Source organism: Orussus abietinus, unplaced genomic scaffold (assembly GCF_000612105.2).
Source record: "Orussus abietinus isolate OABI.00-Male unplaced genomic scaffold, Oabi_2.0 scaffold1, whole genome shotgun sequence".
In the NCBI taxonomy this organism is placed as follows: domain Eukaryota; kingdom Metazoa; phylum Arthropoda; class Insecta; order Hymenoptera; family Orussidae; genus Orussus; species Orussus abietinus.
The window spans coordinates 4,177,207-4,195,418 of record NW_019396017.1 but is presented as its reverse complement, the minus strand read 5'-3'; the positions used below and the strand labels follow the sequence as shown (position 1 = coordinate 4,195,418).

Here is an 18,212-nt window from a genome sequence, read left to right as displayed (position 1 = left end):
CCCAGTCATTAGAAACTCAAAGTGGTTAATAAACTCATTTGAAATCCCGGCCATAAAAACCCTCCGTTAAATCGGACACGATTTCTCCTCCACCTCTTAATTCTCTCATAAATAATATCCATCCTTGGACGAACCCAATATTTTCCATTCCATAAGAAAAAATTTGCTAGCTTCACCAACCAGCACTTCAGTGCATCGGCTCCCTTAAACGTTAAATACGATTCTTTCGTATAGTTTCCCTCGACCACGCGCCATTTGCAACCAATAATCGCGGCCATATTAGCTTACCTCGCCTTCGGCTCGCCCGGTTTCGTATTTCCCAGGGATACCACTTGGCGATATTTCTCCGCCTCTTGCATCTCTCGGGACGTAAATATTATCCATATTTCGTTTCCGTCAGGTCTTATCCGGGTTTGGCCGTGGTCGCTTCTGTTCGGGGCAAGATGGCCCAATTAATGCGCGCGAAGGAGCGGCACCCGGGCGCGCCCTTTACCCCCTCCAGGAGGCGATAGACGCGAGATGGAGAAATATTCCGGGGAAAAAGTGTGACTCAAAATGGCGGCTGCGCGCAGGTACGCGCGTCGGTGCTCTACGTTAACCGCGGTGGTTTATGCCAGAGAGGGAGTGGGGGGCTCGTAGCCCGCAGGTGGCACGCCCGTCGCCCTTCGCGTGCGAGGCTGCCGTTCTATGAATTCGTTACCCGTAGGCGTAGCCGAGAAGAAAAAGAGCGCGAGGTGAGGTAACCGTGGGCGTAGGAGAGAGACAAGCAACGAGTTAACCGTGTACTCGAGAAAGAGGGACGAGGCACGGCAAAATTGAACGCAGAGGAGGGAGCGAACGGTTTAACTATATACTTAGGTCGCGGAAAGAGAAGTAGGCGAGAGAGGGAGCGCAATTTCGCGCGTAGACCGCGCGGGGTGGGGGGCGAGAAAAGGGTGGGGAGGGGAGGGAAGGTGGGGGCGCAGTTACGGAAAGCTCCGCCTATCGCCTCCTTCGACCCGGTGGGGCAAGACGCGTCGATGCCCGTGGAAACCCGGCGGGGCACGGATCGAGGTAATGCGAACTGCAGGGGCTTTACCGGCAGCTTCAAAGGTCGTTTGCGACTCGCTGCACGGAATTTAGCGCCTGCTGGAGGTTTCGTCGATTCCATTCCGGGAGTTAAGCGTCCAATGCTGCGCTTCTACCCGGACGTGGGGAGTTTAAAACGTTTCGCGAAAGAAGTCCCTCGGTTTTGTATCCGAGAACCCGTGCCCGAGGACGGGGGGCTCCGGTTACTTTAGTTTCAAGGATGATACCTTTTACCGCGGGACGACATGGAAGGCATTTTCAGAGATTTTTGAGGCAGCTCGTCCGGCCGTTACCGAAATGGAGAATCGGAAAAGATGACGCGACTCGAAGACTCGGGAAGCGTGCAATTTCTGGGCAGGGACGGTGAAGAGGATGAGCGTTTATTTTGTCAACGGGAATAGTCCGGTCCGCGAGAACATGCGGAGCGCGGTTAAACGGGTACCAGGGTCGATACCTAAATCGAAAAGCCCTGGATAGGTTTCAAAGCTTATCGAAGGGCAAGAAACAACGGTGGAGGATCGTTCTTAAGGCGAGGGACCACGGGGGTCTGCCTGGAAAATCTAGGGCCCCGATCTTCGGAGAGTCGGGACGAGCGTCGCCGAAGCGCGCTCGGGTGTTTCCGGTCCCGTCGGGGGCGTAGCCGGTAGTGGCGCGTCGGCGCGCGAGTCGGCTCGCGCCACCGCCACTCTACGCCTGCGAACTGCCGCGAGTGCTCGCGGAAGCGGCAAGCACCGCCTCCCGCCCTATCGAGCACTCGAGGCGCCTCGGCTCCTACACCTCCCGACCTACCTCCTCCGAAGCCGCGGCCACCCCTTCGAGAAGAGGGACGCGAGACGGTGCCGCCGCACAAGCGCATCTTGACTCTCCAACCACTCCTCCACCTTTCCCGCCGCGTAACGACTCGCCGACCAGCACGCGTCGTTCCACGCTTAAGTCATTAGCGGAGCCGCCTTCGACGCAGGCGTAGGTACCCGGATGGGTGCACCCTCGTTTCCGCAACGTTCCTTTATGCATTTTCATCCAGACTTTGCGTCTCGGTGACGAGGCCAACATCCCGCACGACGCGGGTTCGCTCGTATAAGAATTGAGCGTCCGATTATCCAGAAAGTAGATTTCTGCCCGCGGATGCGTTTAAAATATATGGGACGTACTCGTGTGCCCGGTCTTCGAGCAAAGAGAATTTTCTTTGGTTGATCTTTACCGATTTTGCGCAGCTTGCGAAATTGCTGCCAGATGGATAGTTGGGTAAAACTTGCGAACGTTGCCGCGAATTTTTAGATCGAAATTGTCTCCGGAAAAGTTGGGTGCACCCCTGCTGGTCGTTCATATACGATTTTGAAGTTGCGAACATAGGACGATTCGAATTCGTTGTCAGAAATGCGTAAACCGATATTCTAGGATTAACATAAAAAGAGCGATCGCAAAACTACGGGTTCTCGCTTGTCGTAAACGGAGTTACGCGGATCGCTTATAATTCTTTGGCTCGCAAATGCCGAAAATAATTCTAACGAGAGGATCGAAAGATAGCGTAATATTTAACGTATGACCTGTCCGTTAAAAAAAAAATCCGACAATCGGGCTCCGCCTTGCCCGACGTTAAGAAGACTGCCTTGTGGTCAAAATATATAAATTTTTAACCGCGAACTTCCTCCCACCTATAGAGTTATATTTCATGCCTGCTATCTCTTGATACAAGGAATAATCGTATGAAGATAAAAATTTACTTACGGTGAAGAAGCCGACGGTCACGATCTTGGAGGTACTCGTGGTGAGTTAACGAATGAATATCATAAAAGACATCTAAAAGGCAAGGATAAAATTTCATATTTAAAATTCTCATCGTAGACAGATTATTAACTGTCGGATCATGATCGGATCTCACGGCTCGCCATCGAAGAGGCGTGGCAAGAAGTTACAAATAATCCGGATGGAGAGTGTATTAATAAATATATTAGTTTGTTTTATTTCTATATCAATGTATAATAGACAATGTGTAATATATATTTACTCTATACATAATCGATAACATAATAATTGTAATGCAATGTAATACATTTAGGGACTCGATTCATATGACATGACACGTCTGAAATTTATATTAAAATAATATCGAAGGCACGTCGGTTACGCGAATGAGTTGATGAGCCGCGCGCGCCCTTTGCTCCGTCCACTCTCTCGATTTCCGTGTAATCCGATTCTTGTCTGATCGCCTTAATTATTTACGATTAACGTCGAAATGTTCTCTCGTGCCTCGATAGTGCACCGTCAACGTTACTACCTGACCCAAGCGACATGACCGGGCTTTGATTTTCTAAATTCTGCAATCCCTAAAAATAACGAGAAAATCAAGCGCGTAAATGAAATCTACTTGTATAGCTTTATACGTCACATTCCTTACCTGGAATATTCACACTTGCGGTAACTTAACAGTCAGAAACACGATGCAATTTCAAGGTAATATATGTATCTATTCAGCATCGTACAATCGGCACAATGTCTTCAAGCTCAATGGTTAGAAGGACTAAGATTATCCATTGTATGCAGGTAAAAATAATGTAAAGATTACACATCCCTAAAACGATCTTTACGGTTTCCGGAAAATAGGGGAAAATCGTAGCCGAAAAGAAAATAATTATGTACCGAAAATGAAGAATACTACCAAATCGGCCAGTCGTCGGATTAAATTCAAACTTCATTCGCGTACATAAAATGAAACTCGGTTCAAATTGAAATTCCCCCGTCCATATAAATAATGGTTAATAATTCGGTCGTGATGATCGGTTTAATTGACTCGATAATATTCTTCCTTTTCAGCGGGGGATTGCAGAGAGGTGCAGGTAGAGAACTCGACAAACAGACATCGAGAGCCGTGGATGGACACGCCGGGTTTCTTCTCCTTTTCATGGCAGAGAAGAGGCTGCAGAGAGCAACGTCGAGATCGTTTGCATTTCTAACGTTTCTGACGAAATCCGAGGGCTCGCACCGACGACGTCAACGTCTTCGGGGCCGAGTCGAGGACATTCGTCGACGGGAAGATCTCTTCTTGGTGAGACGGACGCACCGCGAGCTGGGATCGACGGCGATCGCGGCTTTTGATTCCTTTTCGAGGACGATTTACACTTCGACTTTGTACGGCGATCCCGGGATGTGGTCGTCGCCCCATTTCACGATCACGATGTACTCCCCTCGCTCGCGAGGGAGGTAACTTACATTGTAAACGTTGCGACCCGTGTGCTTCACGTACACCTCGTCGCAGGGTCCTTTCGGACCGTGTACTCCAACGTATAAGATGTTGTTTCCTGACGAAACAAAATCCATTTATAACTTACGTTTCGCGTCCCAAAGGAAAAACGAAAAAGATAATCTTACCCGCGTCAGTGGCGGTAACGTTGAATACATTTTGTTTGCCGAGGTAAGCTTTCTTCAAGCCCATGCCCTTGCTGGTAACTTTGCTGGCATCGGACTTAAACAGCGGAAGAATAGGACCGGTCTGCTTCGCCTTCGAGATCTTCTGAACGGTTTCCACGACCACGGAGCTGGTCTCTTGAGCACCTCTCTCTGCTAGATCCGGACCTGAAATAACAGTCACGCGGTCAGTGTCGAGGATTTTAACGAATTTTAACGATCCGTAATTAAAATGAAAATAAGTAATATGACGGTACTTTTTGAGAGCTTTTAAAAATCACCCGTCTTACCTGTGCAGGGAACCTTGAAGGGCGAGCCAGCAATGTGGTATCCATTGTATTTAATGCTGATGTAGTAATCCCCAGGGACCAGAGGCGTGTACCTGACCTTATAGCCTTCTTCGACCTCTGTACAGTCCATGGCAACCTTGCTGGGACCATCGACTGTCACTCCTAGAGCACCAGCTCCGGCGTTGCAAGTATCGACGATGAAGTCCGTCTTCTGACCCGTCTTGATCTCCTTAAGGCCATTCCCATATGCATGAAGAGCGGCCGGATCGGCGTCTACTTTGCCGACTTTGATGCGGAAAGGACTGCCGTTTATATGAACTCCGTTGAATTTGACATGGATATTATGGATGCCGTTCTCGCGAGCCAGGAACCTGACGGAGTAGGTGTCCGAGTCGATGGACTGAATGAAGCAATCGTCTTCGGTGCCACTCGGTGAGACGATCTTAAAACGGAAAAAAATATAGCTATTAATAACAAGGCTAAAAAGTCGCTGGGAATAAACAGATAAATTATTTTCTAATTATTAGAGTTGGATACATTTTTTTTTAACACTAACCGCGCGGAAGAGTGAAAATTTCGCAATAGCGTTTCTACCATTCGTAGACGAATAATTATATGGTATATCGACATTGCATCGGAAATAGATCGTTTCGAGCACGTCTCAAAATAGTGTTAATATAATTAATGTGTTTAACGGTCCATCGCAAATCGGATCTAGCACCGAATATACGGATTTCGGAATTAATCCGTTATTAAGTACTCGTACCGTTACCGTGTGGTAGGACAACTGGTCATAAATCTGCTAAGTCGTCCTACAAAGAACGGCAATTATCTGTACACAGGTTCTCTGTGGTACCGCGTGAAGGCCCACCAAGTAATTTTGGTGAACGCGCAAACGTCGGACCTCGAAATTGCTCGAGTGTAGGTGCACGCGTGTCTGGCCTACGCACTCCGATGTCGCATCGCTATTTCCTAAGTGCGATCTATTTTCGTTGAGCTCGGCCAGAGGAAGTTGGGTAGAGATTTCTTTGCTCCTCGGTAGAAATTGAAAAGTCGAATTTTTCCCAACCGAGTGACTCTCTTCGGACGACGTTACTCGACTTTGTCGAATAATCAAGAGACGTACCTTGGCGTCCAGTTCGCCTTTGGCGCCATTTTTGCGAACCAAGAAAGTTGCCGGCTTGTCCGGTTGTACTCCACTGTCGGGGAATTGAGCGACCTCGAGTTTATGAGCATCCCCCATGGCGGGCGAGATGTAGACTTTATGTGGAGAATCCGGGATGTGTTGGTCGTTGAACTTGATGCCCACTCTGTATTCACCTGTAAAGTAAAGAGCATTCGAGATCATTTTCGTCTCCTGGAAGGTTCCGTTGCGCAAATCTACTTTGACCAGTTAATCGGTGCTCGGGATGGATTACGGGCATACGGCGATAATACATAAGATGGTCGTTTCAGAGATTAAGGGTCAGGCTCGAGTTTCGGAGCAATCTCCCAAGGTCACTCGGAGGGCCTGGATCAAAGTCCCAAGAGAAGGTTCCCCATTTCGGAAACTGACCCTCGTCCCGATGCGAAGGGTCGCCGTTTCCCGCAAGGACAATCTGCTTGCAGGCCTTAAAAGTGCCCATCTTCTCCTGGACCAGATCCCGAAGACCTCGCGGAAGGTACGTGGGCACTCTGCAGCCGGGAATCGCCTCGGGTGCGAGAGGTGGAAGGGGGAGGACCCAGAGGAGGGCAGAAGACCTCGAAAAGGAACTGGAGGAGGAGGAGAAGGAAGAGGAAGAAAAAGAGCCAAGACGGGAAAGGAGTGCAGCTGTAGAACCGGAGGTTGGTCGCGCACCACTACCTTCCTCCGGAGTCAACCGATCTCAAAATCTACCTCCACGAGCTCCCTCCTCCCCGAGGAGTCCTCGTCTACTTCCACCACCTCCTGTCTCGCTCTTTCCCTCGCGCTGCCTCTCCCGCGACCCAAATATAACCTCCTCCCTCCGTTACCGTCAACCAAGACGCGGACTCGGGTGGGCTCCGCCAAAATATGAATCCGCCTTAACAAATATAGACGACGGTATTTCGGGAGGCAGCGAGTGATTTTGATTCCGCTTGCTGATGGGCCGGAGCGAATACCCTGACCGGCTAACACCCACTCGTGGCACGGATCGCGCGGACGAGGCTGGGATGAGAGACGGTTTACGGCCCCAGGGAATATCCGATTATCGTCACGCTGGATAGGACGGCGAACTCGGTGCGCCGATTCTAGTAACTAAGTAGGAGGTAGAAATGCCGATTACACCCAGAAACGCCATGCTCCCTGTCACCGATCGAGTTTCATTCATACGCGTTAAAGCGGGGACAACGGAATGAAGCAACCTTGGACTACCTGTATAGATGCCAAATATTCAAAGAATGACCGCCCTCGGAACAATGACGCGGTAATGACGGTTCTCCAGTTACCGCGTCTTCGGGTATTTATGTGGGATAACGTTCGCCCGGCACGAGCGAGAACGAGACTCGCGGTTACATGGCACAGGCATCTTGGAATTCATTCATTCCGCCGCATAACCATCGAGGACTTCTACGGGACTAACCGGGTTCTCCGACGACGTAGCTGACGTAGCAGCTTCCATCCTTGCGGTCCTTGAAGTCGATCTGAGCCTTGCTGGGTCCTTCTACGGAAACGGCCAGCGATCCAGCTCCAGCTTCTCTGGTCCAGATGTTGAACTCGCACGGTTCGCCCTGTTCGCCTCTTTCGAGTCCTGGACCTCCTGCGTGTACTCGATGGGCCCCGCCGTCCCTGAGCGGTCCCACGGTAAATTGGAATGGAGATCCTGGTATGTGCATCTCCTTGTAGCGAACCGAAACGGTGTGTACGCCCAGCTCTTTGGGAACGAACGCAACGGCGTACAATCCATCCTCGACTTCTTTGATCTCGGCGTCTTCGGTGACGCCTCCGGGTGACGTGACGGTAGCGGCGAGGTCGAAGGACGTGATTCCGGGCATCTTGAATGTCAATTTGCATTGGCTGCCGACCTCGGTTATGGGCACGGCTTCCCTCTGCCTTTGAATCTTCTCTCTCTGTCGGTTGCTACCTTCTCCGCTCACTTTGACCGTGAAGGGAGAACCCTCCACGTGGTGGTCGGCGAACTTCAAGTTCATTATGTAGTAACCGGGTTCGGTGGGTTTATAAGAAATATTCAGGGTGCCGTCCTCGTTGTCCTTGCACTGAATTTCGGCCTTGCTAGGACCTTCCATTGACAAGGAGAGGCCGCCGAAACCGGCGTTTCTGGTGTCGATGGAGAACGAGTTCTCCACGTGGGTTTTCCCTTCCTTCAACGCGTTTCCAGAGACTATCACTTTCTTTGCGTCTCCTACCTCGCGATCCTTCACGTCGATCTTGAACGGCGAGTTAGGAATATGCTTGCCCATTCTCTTAACCGCGACTACGTGCTCTCCGGCCTCGCGAGGGGTGAAGGACACGCACATGTTGCCGCTGGGGATCTTCTTCAGGAAGCATGGCTCCTCCAGGCCACTTGGCGCGGTTATCGAGGCGTTTAGAGTTTTTATATCCGTGTCTGTTACCTTCCCAGGAAGCTGGACTTCGCTGGACGAGCCCACGGATATCTGATTTCTTTTCCGACCCTCGCCTGAAAGAAACGGAGGATGGATAAAAAGCTTTCACTTTTCGGTAACGGTTACCGATGCGCTTAATTTTTTTTTTCAATATTTATAAACAAGGGATTAATAAAATTAACAAAAAAAATGTAGGAAATGTGAAAAATACCAAGTCGAGCCATGCTCCACCCACCAGTGATTTTGGCAACGTAAGGACTGCCTTTGATGTGCTTGTCGCCGAATTTCACGGAGATCTTGTATTCTCCTGGGGCAGTTGGCAGATAAGATACGGAAACCGTGCCATCCTTGTTGTCGTGGCAGGATATTTCTGCCTTGCTGGGTCCTTCAACGGCTAGGGAAAGTCCACCGGCACCGGCACCCTTCGTGGAGATGGTGAAGTTCCCTGGTTCTCCACAAACACCATAAGTCAATCCAGGGCCATAGGCCGTTACATACCCACTGGCCACAGAGTCGACATGGAACTTGAACGGTGACCCTGAAGCATTAAAAACATTCAATGTCATTAATGTTCACTAAATTTTTCCACGCGTAAATTTTAAATGCAATACCTTGAACGTGTTCGCCGTTGAACTTAACGTGCACCTCGTGCAGCCCTTCTTCTTTCGGCTCATATTTGATGGAAACCGTCCCGTCGTGGTTATCTTCAATAGTAGGCTTGTCAATGTTCCCACTTGGCATCTTTACTTCGGCTGAAACAAAAAGGGAGGGTGGGGTAAATGCAACAAGCTCGGGAAAAATTAATATAAAAAAAGTCTTCTTAGTTTTAAAGTTCTCCCAGTGGATAACATTTGAGACGATCAGCCCAGATTATTACAAAGTCAAAGCGGAACAGAAAATAGATTATCGAATTTTTTATCCTCCTCGTGACTCTTCGAGATAAATCTCTCAACGTCTACATCGTGAAATCTAGGGTCACCCCACGCGTTGGACATAATTTCAGTAGACGTCGTCTCATGCGTCGACTCCAGAAAAATAGTTGCGCAATCGAAAATATATTTTATATAGGATCTTTCTTCCGGCGACCGAAATACCACCGAGTTCGCCTTCGTCGGCGCCACAACGCTATCGCGTTCCTCGCGTTCCCGTTCGATAAATACAAGAACCGTCGGCTTAGACGACAGGAAATAGTTTTTTCGCCACCATTCGTCCGGACTAAGAATACTCCTAATTTATTGAGGAATGTACGAACTCGTTGGCTCCCCGATTACACCCTCCTAGGTATTTCCCAACTTTTATCCCATGTCCACGTTTCGGATACATTTAATCGGACGAGAAGAATAATCGAGAATTTAAATTGTGCGACGAAAAAAAAAAAAAGAAGAAAAATGCAGAAGATTTTTATCGAACGTAGATGAAAGCGATTTAACGGTCTATAAAGGGTGGAACCTTTTCTGGTATGAATATAGTAGAGGCTTTGAAACGTAAGAGGAGCGAAGTCTAGTCCAGGTCCAGTGGATTCCTCGGTCTCCTCGCAATTGGAATCTTTTGCGTAGCAGATCGGTCCGCGTTCTGCTCGGTCGTACTCGCTGCACGTAAGATTTTTCAGCCAGGCTCTGTAATAGGTCGAGATTTCCTGCCACGTGGTCACCACTTCAGGGGAGTCTTCCCAAAACATCTCCAAAAGGTGGCAAACGCGTCGTTAGCGGGTTCCCCAGGATCGTCTAGGGAGTTCCACCCAGAGAGCTTCGGTCTTCCCTCGTTGATATCTCCGCCGAGCCTTCGAGATTCGGTGCACCCCGGATTTTCTCTCGCGTAGAAAAAAAAAATCGAACCTCGATGAAAGCTCTCTTTTGACGAGATCACTAATTTCCCCAGAAGGAATTTAAAGGTTTTAAGGTATTATTCACTTTTACGGGCAATTTACAAGGGGTTCCTCGACCCTCGCGATACCAGGCGGTCGATTCAAGGCATAAACGAAAGAACGTTCCTTTTGACGATTTTCCCACGAACGGTGGTCGTCATAAAAATATGGAAACGTGCTTATGATTTGAAATATGCTCGAAAGTGGGGGAGATTTCGAAGAACAACGGAATCGTTTAGGGCGCGAACTCGTGGGAACCGGTCGCGAGGTGTTCTCCAGAGTGTCGTTCTCCAGTATCACCAGTCAGGGTCGCATCTCTGGCACGACTGAGGAGGAGCTCGTTCGAGACTGAGATAGTATCAAGATGGCAGCCCTGGCTGGCCCTACCCGCCTGAATTCTTTTCCAGCAGCCAGCAGGATGCGATATATCAGAGGTAGCTTATGCCCATTAGATCTCTCTACGAGATCGACGCAGGCGCGAACGGAAGCCTCGAGGAGGTGGGAGATTTCTAGACGAGGAGGCGGTCTACCTGGGCTGGCAAAATTTATAGCACAGGTGCAGGTATTGGTGCCGCAAGGCATCCCCGATATTAGACCAATACAGAAATCTTGTCGATCGGGAACCAGCCAGAAACGAGACGCTCGCAACTTGTCTCGCCATCTCTACGACCGTTCGTGCTCGTTACGTAAAGAGATCGATTTTTTTCCGATACGTTTCCATGTGCTTCGATTACAAATTTCACGGTGGTCCATTTCTTAGTTTTCGGTACATCGTATCCACGCTCCAAGCTTGGTACCTTGAATCGCGGTCACTTGCGCCCGTGATTTATTCCCTTTCGAGAAAGGAAAATTATATTTAGACTATCGTCGAATTAACCGAGTTATTTCCAGATCGTTCGATGCGGGAAACAAACAATGCTATTTTTGATCGCAGTCGCCGGATTAGCGTGACAATTATTACTTGCCAGAAAGTGGTATCGTAAACGTCAAGGGAAGCTTGCTAAAAATGACCGAAATGGGCTTTAAAAAATAGCGGAGGCCGCTGTATTCGTCCTTGAGGCATGCATGTAGGTAGGTGCTCTTCCGCGTGGAGATGACAAACACGAGCTTCCTATATGAAGCTACGATGACGTCCAATGAACATCGGATGATTCATTAATCTATTTTCTCACGGCGCTGGTATGAATTTCAGAGGCCAATAGACCGGTAAACATTCTTTGAAAATACAGCAATGGTTTCAACGACCAAGTCGCATCGATTGACGGTAAAGAAAATCACGCCGAGTAAATTAATATTGAAAAAAAATATATATAAATAAAAGCGTTGCAGGATTCATTCGAGACGGCACTTTTCCGATTTGCCAGGGCAATTACTCTCGGGAATTCGAGTACTCGTCGAAAAGACGTGTTACGTCTGTCGAGGATTAGCCGAACATCATCATCCTCGACGTCTTCCAGAAGGTATCTCTTTCGACACCGCTCCTCCTCCGAGTCTCTCTCGCAGGAAGTCGTCAAGTAAGTCGAGCGACACGCGACACGCGCCAGGGAAAATAAAACGACGCGTCTAATAGTGGAGAGACGAAGAGAGAAGCCGGTAGATACCGCTCAAAGAAGAGGTAATCTCTCGCAAGTCGGCCGCCACGTTCGGGCCGACGAGTCTCGACTGCTCGTCTAATTACCCCTAACAAAATGTAGCACGGCTGATGGGAAAACTCTTTTAACGACTTCGGAATCTGACAAGAGAAATGCCGTCGCAGCCCCGAGGTGGCAACTTGGCGGCACGCGTGGCTGCGATTTGTAACAGCTAATTATTCCACACAAAAAGAAATACCACGTTGCGTTCGACCGCATTGCTGCGAAATTTTCGTTGGCGTGCAAATTATTTCCACCGTAATATAGAGTATGACAGCCGGTAACCGGGGTTCTTCCGCGAACTCGAATTTTTCTGGCCACCGAAGGCAAAATGGCAAAGCCAGTCTTGGTCCTCTCCGGTAAGCATGGTCTCGGCAATGGCTTGGCCGACCAGGAGCTCGCATCCGGGGCCACTTAATCAGGCAATATTAATACCGCAGCTTGCGCTTCCGACACCTAGTAGAGCGTCTCCCATATTTTTGGCCTCGAAGAGGACCCACTGGTACGGGGTACCGAATCTGGCAAACCTGTTCCGTCTGTCAAGTAACGCGCCCGGACACGGGTGCGAGAATCATTAACGAGCGCCGATTCCGTCGACTTCGATTACCCCCGTTAAAGGCGCCGAAATCCCTCGGGACTTCTCCTTGGCCGCCTGCGAGGTATCTCGATCCACGTTTCCTCGATATATCCTCGCCGAGCGATGCCAAGGACGTAGGCGAAAATATGAAATTTCGGGAAGGGCGTTTATCGCGAGGACGACTCCTCGTCGAGTCGGTTGAGTTCACCGAGACGCAACGGCCGTTGAAATTCTTGCGTTAATATTTACGCCCACAATTTGGACGACCGTCGAGACAAGTATCCACTCAAAATCTTGCCACTGACCAAGGAGAAATTCTGAGATTCGGTTTTTCTGACCATCCGACGAGCACTGGGAATTTTCCGAAAAAATTCCCAGCGGAGATGTCGGGTCCTCGTTCATTCATGGAATGTACGAATCGGTCGAGTCGTGCTTCGTATATTAATAAACGACGATTTCACGTGCTTGATTACACCCCGATGAAAGGCGCCAGAATCTGTCTTCGTCTAATTCGTACGCAATAACTTCGGAATTAAATGGAGCTTATCCAATCCCAGTGGCGAATTATAGAACCGTTCTTCAAGGCTTCCTCCAAATGAACCTTAGCTAAAATTTAAGAACGCGCCTCGTTAATCATTCGCGGCGTTTGAGTTAACGGGAAATTCATAAGTATAATGGCCCAGTCGAGCACGGAAACCATCGAACCGCAAAAGCGGATCAGTCTCCGTATTAATTTCCTTTGGAATTCGCATTTAAGCTCTGAAGTGCTGCCAGAAATCTGAGAAATTTCAACGATGTCGCGGCACTCGGTTTCGATATTTAAGCAAATAAAAAATTCATAGGTGCGTGATATTCCGCACGTCTCAGAGAATTCGCCAAACCTAGAGAAACGACGAAGCCGCGACGGATCTTAGACACCTTTAAATATGCAAATGGTTGTTCCGCGACACGAGTTCGGTATTTCAATTTTCAGCTCGATGAAGCAATGGCTTCTTGCAGGGACCCAAGCGAGTTTATCGGGTTCAGAAAGGTAAGGTGTGGGAAGACATATCAGTAGGGTATGTCGGTAAACGTCGAGGTGTTGCCAGAAATTTGAGAAATTTCATCGGTGGGACAGCTATCGCTTCCAATGTTTCACCCAACCCAGCCGGAAAGTCGCATCCTTTAACTATGTCGCGATGGTAATTTCGATGCATCTTCAAGGCGTGACTCTAAATGCGGAGGTGTTACCAGATGTCCAGGAAGTCCCAATGATTAGTCGGGGATTATTTTCAATACTCGAGCTGGCCGAACGTTTTCGTGTAAAATTGCTTGGAAACATAACGAGTCGGTTAACTCGGAAGAGGCGGGAGGATGTCGAGACTCCTGTACATATTTTTCCGCACATCGACTCGGCCGAGCCAATTAAATTCGGAACTTAATATTCAACATTTTGATACGTACAAGTCACTCGGCCGCCAGTGGATGGCAAGAGGATGTTGTTGATCCGTACGTCGTGGAATTTCTTTCTGTTGTCTTGTTGAGATGTAACGCTGCGTTTTGTGGTGATGCTGGAACTCTCTTGAATACTTGTGCTGTGCTGTTCGATGACGTGCTGCTGGGATTTTTTGTCGCGATGAGTCTTATGAGTGCTAACTTCTCGGTACTCTTCGGAAGCCTGGAAATGTCAATATTTGTGAAAATTATGCTTGGTTCGATATTTTAGAAATTTTTCATATCCGCGCGTGCTGCATTAAATGCCGTTCAAAAACGTATCTTCGGGACCTATCGGGTCATCGCAAGGATGTCATGTGAAATTTTCAAAATTAATCCACTTTACGTGTTCACCCACGTATTTTGAAGCTGGACATTAGCCAAATTGAGGAGCGTGTGTAAAGAATCTGTTACGCAATGGCAAATGAATCCTTGCAAGACGGCTCAACCCGAAGAAGTTGAAAGTACGAATATTACTCGATTGCTACGCTGTTCGTTGTTCCCGATGTATAAAGCAATGCGACCAAAATGGAACAATAGAAGATTGTTCAACTCTCGCAAAAAACACACACGGCAAATTTCGAAAGAATATTTTAGAAACATCAATTCGAAGTTTATCGTTCCAGACGCGATCCAAGAGAAGTGAGAATTTTTAAGAAATACATTTGTGAAATACCGTAAAAAATAATAATATCGTCGCTTTCCAAAAAATATTAACGTCAATATTAATTGACGATCATCACGGACGAGAATCACCATACATTGAAAGCAGAGTTAAAATAACGTTTCAACGGAACGCTCTTTAGTTAAAACTGCGATGTTTTAACAGAACCCTCAACAGCGGACATTTCAGCACTCACACGAATATAAAACAGGTATATTACCGGCCCAGGACATTTTTGGAATTTAATCCATGACAGAATAATCGGTAAATGTGACCGCAAGGTCACAGGAACGTTTCTCACAGGAACGTTTCTTACAAAAAATTATTAAAGTTGTCAACTTTTGTCGTTTTTACCGTAAATATCGTTAATAAGACGGTTTCGATTCGGATGACGGTCACGATACCCTGGAGGCGCGATCGCACCCAACTGAAGTTGCGGACTCTTAAGAGGAACTCACAAAACTGCGTGTGAGCAAATATACCCACTTGAGTATACAATGCAGATTCAGATCTAAGTTACTATAATAGATTCCCAGGCTCCACCCACTTCTCTTATAAAGGTTAAAGGGTATGGCAGAAAATGTGGAGAGAACGTGGAAAACGAACAGAGGGAGAAGCTTATTTAGAGAGTCACAAATTATCCTATAAAAATAAATGTCATTTCAAAATATTGATACTCATATTATGTCATATAATAATAAACTCGAAATAGAGATACGTAAAATTCTTTCCTGCTGGAACAAGGGTACGGAACGAAAATCTAACGCAAAAGAAATCCCAAGGGAAAAAGATATCGAATAAAACGCTTGTAAACGCCTGATTTACGAAGGCGAATGCTAACGTTGATCAGATTGTGATTCGGTCTAGTAGCGACAGCTATTTTGGAAATTTTACGTCGCCCCTGCGACGTCGCAAAGCAACGACAGTTGCGACGCACCTGTCGCGCCATCTTTCATTTAAGACTTCGTTAAAAATCCATTCTCACCGTATTTTATGCTCCTAAATGAGAACATTAAAAAACAAAAAAGAAGCGTCAAGATTACCGTCGAAATGTGGAAAATGGGTCGTTACTTGTCGAAAGTACCGGTAAGACAAATTTTCACATCCCGAGCGCGAAATTGAACGCTTTACGAGTCGTCGGATAATTCTCGAGATGAGGGAAAGTCATTGTAAAGGCGAGTAACATCGCAGAAAACGGCCGCTGGGAGTGGCGGCGTACGACGTTTAATTTAACCGACGACATTAATTCCGCGGTCGCCTCGATCCCACCCACTGCTTCCTCCTCTCGGTGCTTCTCTTTCTCTCACCCCCTCTGCGTATCTTGCTCTCCCTCTTTCTCCCTTTCGTGCTTATAAATTTGGGAAAGCTCACCCGGCACTCGAAATAGTCTGAGACTTCTCAGGCTACTAGGCTTCCCAGCCTACGGGAACACGGGAAGAAGATTGGATTTCAAAACAACTGTAATCCTGCAATCTGCCCTAGTGCGTTCACGGAAATCTGCAAAAAGTCCCTGTGGCTAAGTAAAAAGTGTACCAACCAAAAATTTAGAAATCGTATAATTCCTCGGGATAATTAGCGAGTTCCGTAATAATTAGGACAGTAGGCGGAAAACCCGATCAAGATATATCGCAACGTCGAATGCATTTGCGAAAATACAGTGATTCGCAATTATCTAATTTTCGACCGTAGAATATGAAGATCGAAGAGGAGAGTGACGGAAATGGAAGGACCCACAGAATTTGGAACTGGGTGTTACAACTACTACTAGAGAGACGCGCCGTCGAGAACATGTCCGACCTAATGAGGCTTCCTCCACTTTGACGTCAGGCCCAACTCGGTTCGTTCTACTAGGATCGTAATTTCAACGCTTAACCCGACCAGCCACCTTCCACTTAATTATACTTCAAGCCACTTCTACCGAATAGCTAATACCGGAAGAATTTTTTTTATACCTCGGAGTAAAATGGCACCTTGATAATTCTTGAAGGATTACCGTACACCTTGCTGCAGGACAAGATTCGTAGAAAATTGAAATTGTGAGGATTCCGTTAAAAAGAAATTCTGACCCCAGCGTGTTAAAAAAAAAAAAGTGATTTTTGGAAATCACCTTTTTACGAAGAGAATTTATATCGGCTAAATTAATTTCGCTAATAATAAAAATCATATTGCGACGTCTCAATTAAGGCGAGGTGGTCCAGGAAGTCGAACAGAAGTTAATGGCTGCTGATCGGGCGAACGGAAATCACCTACAGGAAGTCAAGTCCGGAAGTCGACGGACGCGCGCTATCCGAGGGCGTCAAGATTAATACTTGGCAAATCCGGGGCGGACCCTCGTCCACGCAGCGTGACCGATGCGTGTTGCAGAAGGCGTCGACAAGGAGGTCGGTGATGGGAGTCGATCACGGGCCCAACAATACTGACCGATGCCGACCAATCGCCTGATGCGGTCCCGATGACTCTTCGGCGGGAACTGTGTCGCTGGAGGCTCCGCGACAATGTCCTGCTTCTGTTTTGCATGTCTCTATAGTTAGCCAGCTACACTCCCCACCTACCCGGAGCGGGAAGACATAACCTCCGAGGGCTAGAAGTACGACCGACGAAAGTGAACGCGCGTTCACCCAGACCCTCGTCTTCTTGGTCGCGGTCGCCATCTTGGTGGTTTCGAGCATCTTCGCGTTCCACTCAATTCGCTTCGTATTTTATTCCATCTTGCCGCCTTCTGCGATTCTACCATCTTCGTCAATTTTTTCTTCCTCTCCAATGTTGTCCCTTGAATCGGTGTTTTTTTTTTTTTTATTTTGGTTGGTCTTTCCCTCCGGCACATATGGGCCACCCCGATGAAACCCGAGAGGCGACGCCTAAGGAACGCATGGAGAGACGTCGTCACCACCGTTTCAACTCGTCGTCTTGGAGGGTCCGTATGTCAGATGTAGGTATGTCAGAGAAGTGACGAACGTTTTGTCTTGGACGACGATCAACGGCCGAAGAAATGGCCCGTGCTCAGAGGAGGAAACTCGAAAGACGAAAGTCTGCGACAACAGGCGTCGTTAAGGCGCCCGTAAACGTCATTGAAAATGGCAAAAATTTCATCTGGGAGAGAAGAAAAATTTTTTCCTCATCTCTCTCGAAAGCAGGGAGATACCGAATAGAACTTATTGCGCAACCCAAAATCTTCGTCGTTCAAACGAATTACCTATCTCGATAATAGACGTTGTTATAATTTCGTGCATTAAGAGAATTTACGTGCTCGACATAACTCTCATTTGACGGTAATATATCGGAACACTGTCATCCATTAACACAGTCGGGTTATTCCGGCCGAGAGAACGCTGAATAACTACCCACTATTCTGAACGGGATCAAAATCTGAGATTATTACTTTATGATTACACTTTTTAAAAAAAATTAATTTCCGTACGGTGAAATTCCTTCGGGATTGCTACATTTCAGCTTATTTACCGGAGAATTGTTTTAACGGGCCGATTTAACAGAATTCTATTGTAATTTAGTTTAATGATAATTTAGAGTATCATAATTCACTGTAAAAAAGTATGGTTCCAAGAAAATTTGTCCTGTGAGATTTGTTGGCTCTCTGGCGAGAACACTATTCACCTTAGTGTGACTTCGTTTAAGCTTGACTTACGACATTCCGCTTGTTGAGTACAGACACATTAAT

At 47.5% G+C, this 18,212-nt stretch overlaps 1 protein-coding gene and 1 long non-coding RNA gene across 7 annotated transcripts in view; one reads left to right on the top strand and one right to left on the bottom strand.

Moving 5' to 3' along the window:
- Positions 1-2,996: 2,996 nt before the first annotated feature.
- The window catches only part of LOC105697943 (filamin-A), a 38,900-nt gene continuing 23,684 nt past the window's right edge, over positions 2,997-18,212 (bottom strand). For 4 of the 6 annotated variants that reach the window (XM_012421689.2, XM_012421690.2, XM_012421691.2 and 1 more), the window contains 8 exons: positions 13,843-14,056; positions 8,939-9,079; positions 8,563-8,865; positions 7,346-8,401; positions 5,890-6,083; positions 4,764-5,205; positions 4,438-4,641; positions 2,997-4,367 (listed from right to left, as the gene is read on the bottom strand). In XM_012421689.2, coding sequence (XP_012277112.1) covers positions 4,183-4,367; positions 4,438-4,641; positions 4,764-5,205; positions 5,890-6,083; positions 7,346-8,401; positions 8,563-8,865; positions 8,939-9,079; positions 13,843-14,056 — 2,739 coding nt within the window. In that variant the 3' untranslated portion in view covers positions 2,997-4,182. Of the gene's footprint in view, positions 4,368-4,437; positions 4,642-4,763; positions 5,206-5,889; positions 6,084-7,345; positions 8,402-8,562; positions 8,866-8,938; positions 9,080-9,776; positions 10,510-13,842; positions 14,057-14,890; positions 15,042-18,212 lie in introns of those variants that run through there. The other 2 variants (XM_012421695.2, XM_012421694.2) reach the window with 2 other exon arrangements.
- LOC105697948 lies at positions 15,908-18,116 on the top strand. Its single transcript, XR_001103893.2, has 2 exons — positions 15,908-16,017; positions 16,226-18,116. It is a non-coding gene; the product is annotated as an uncharacterized LOC105697948 (long non-coding RNA).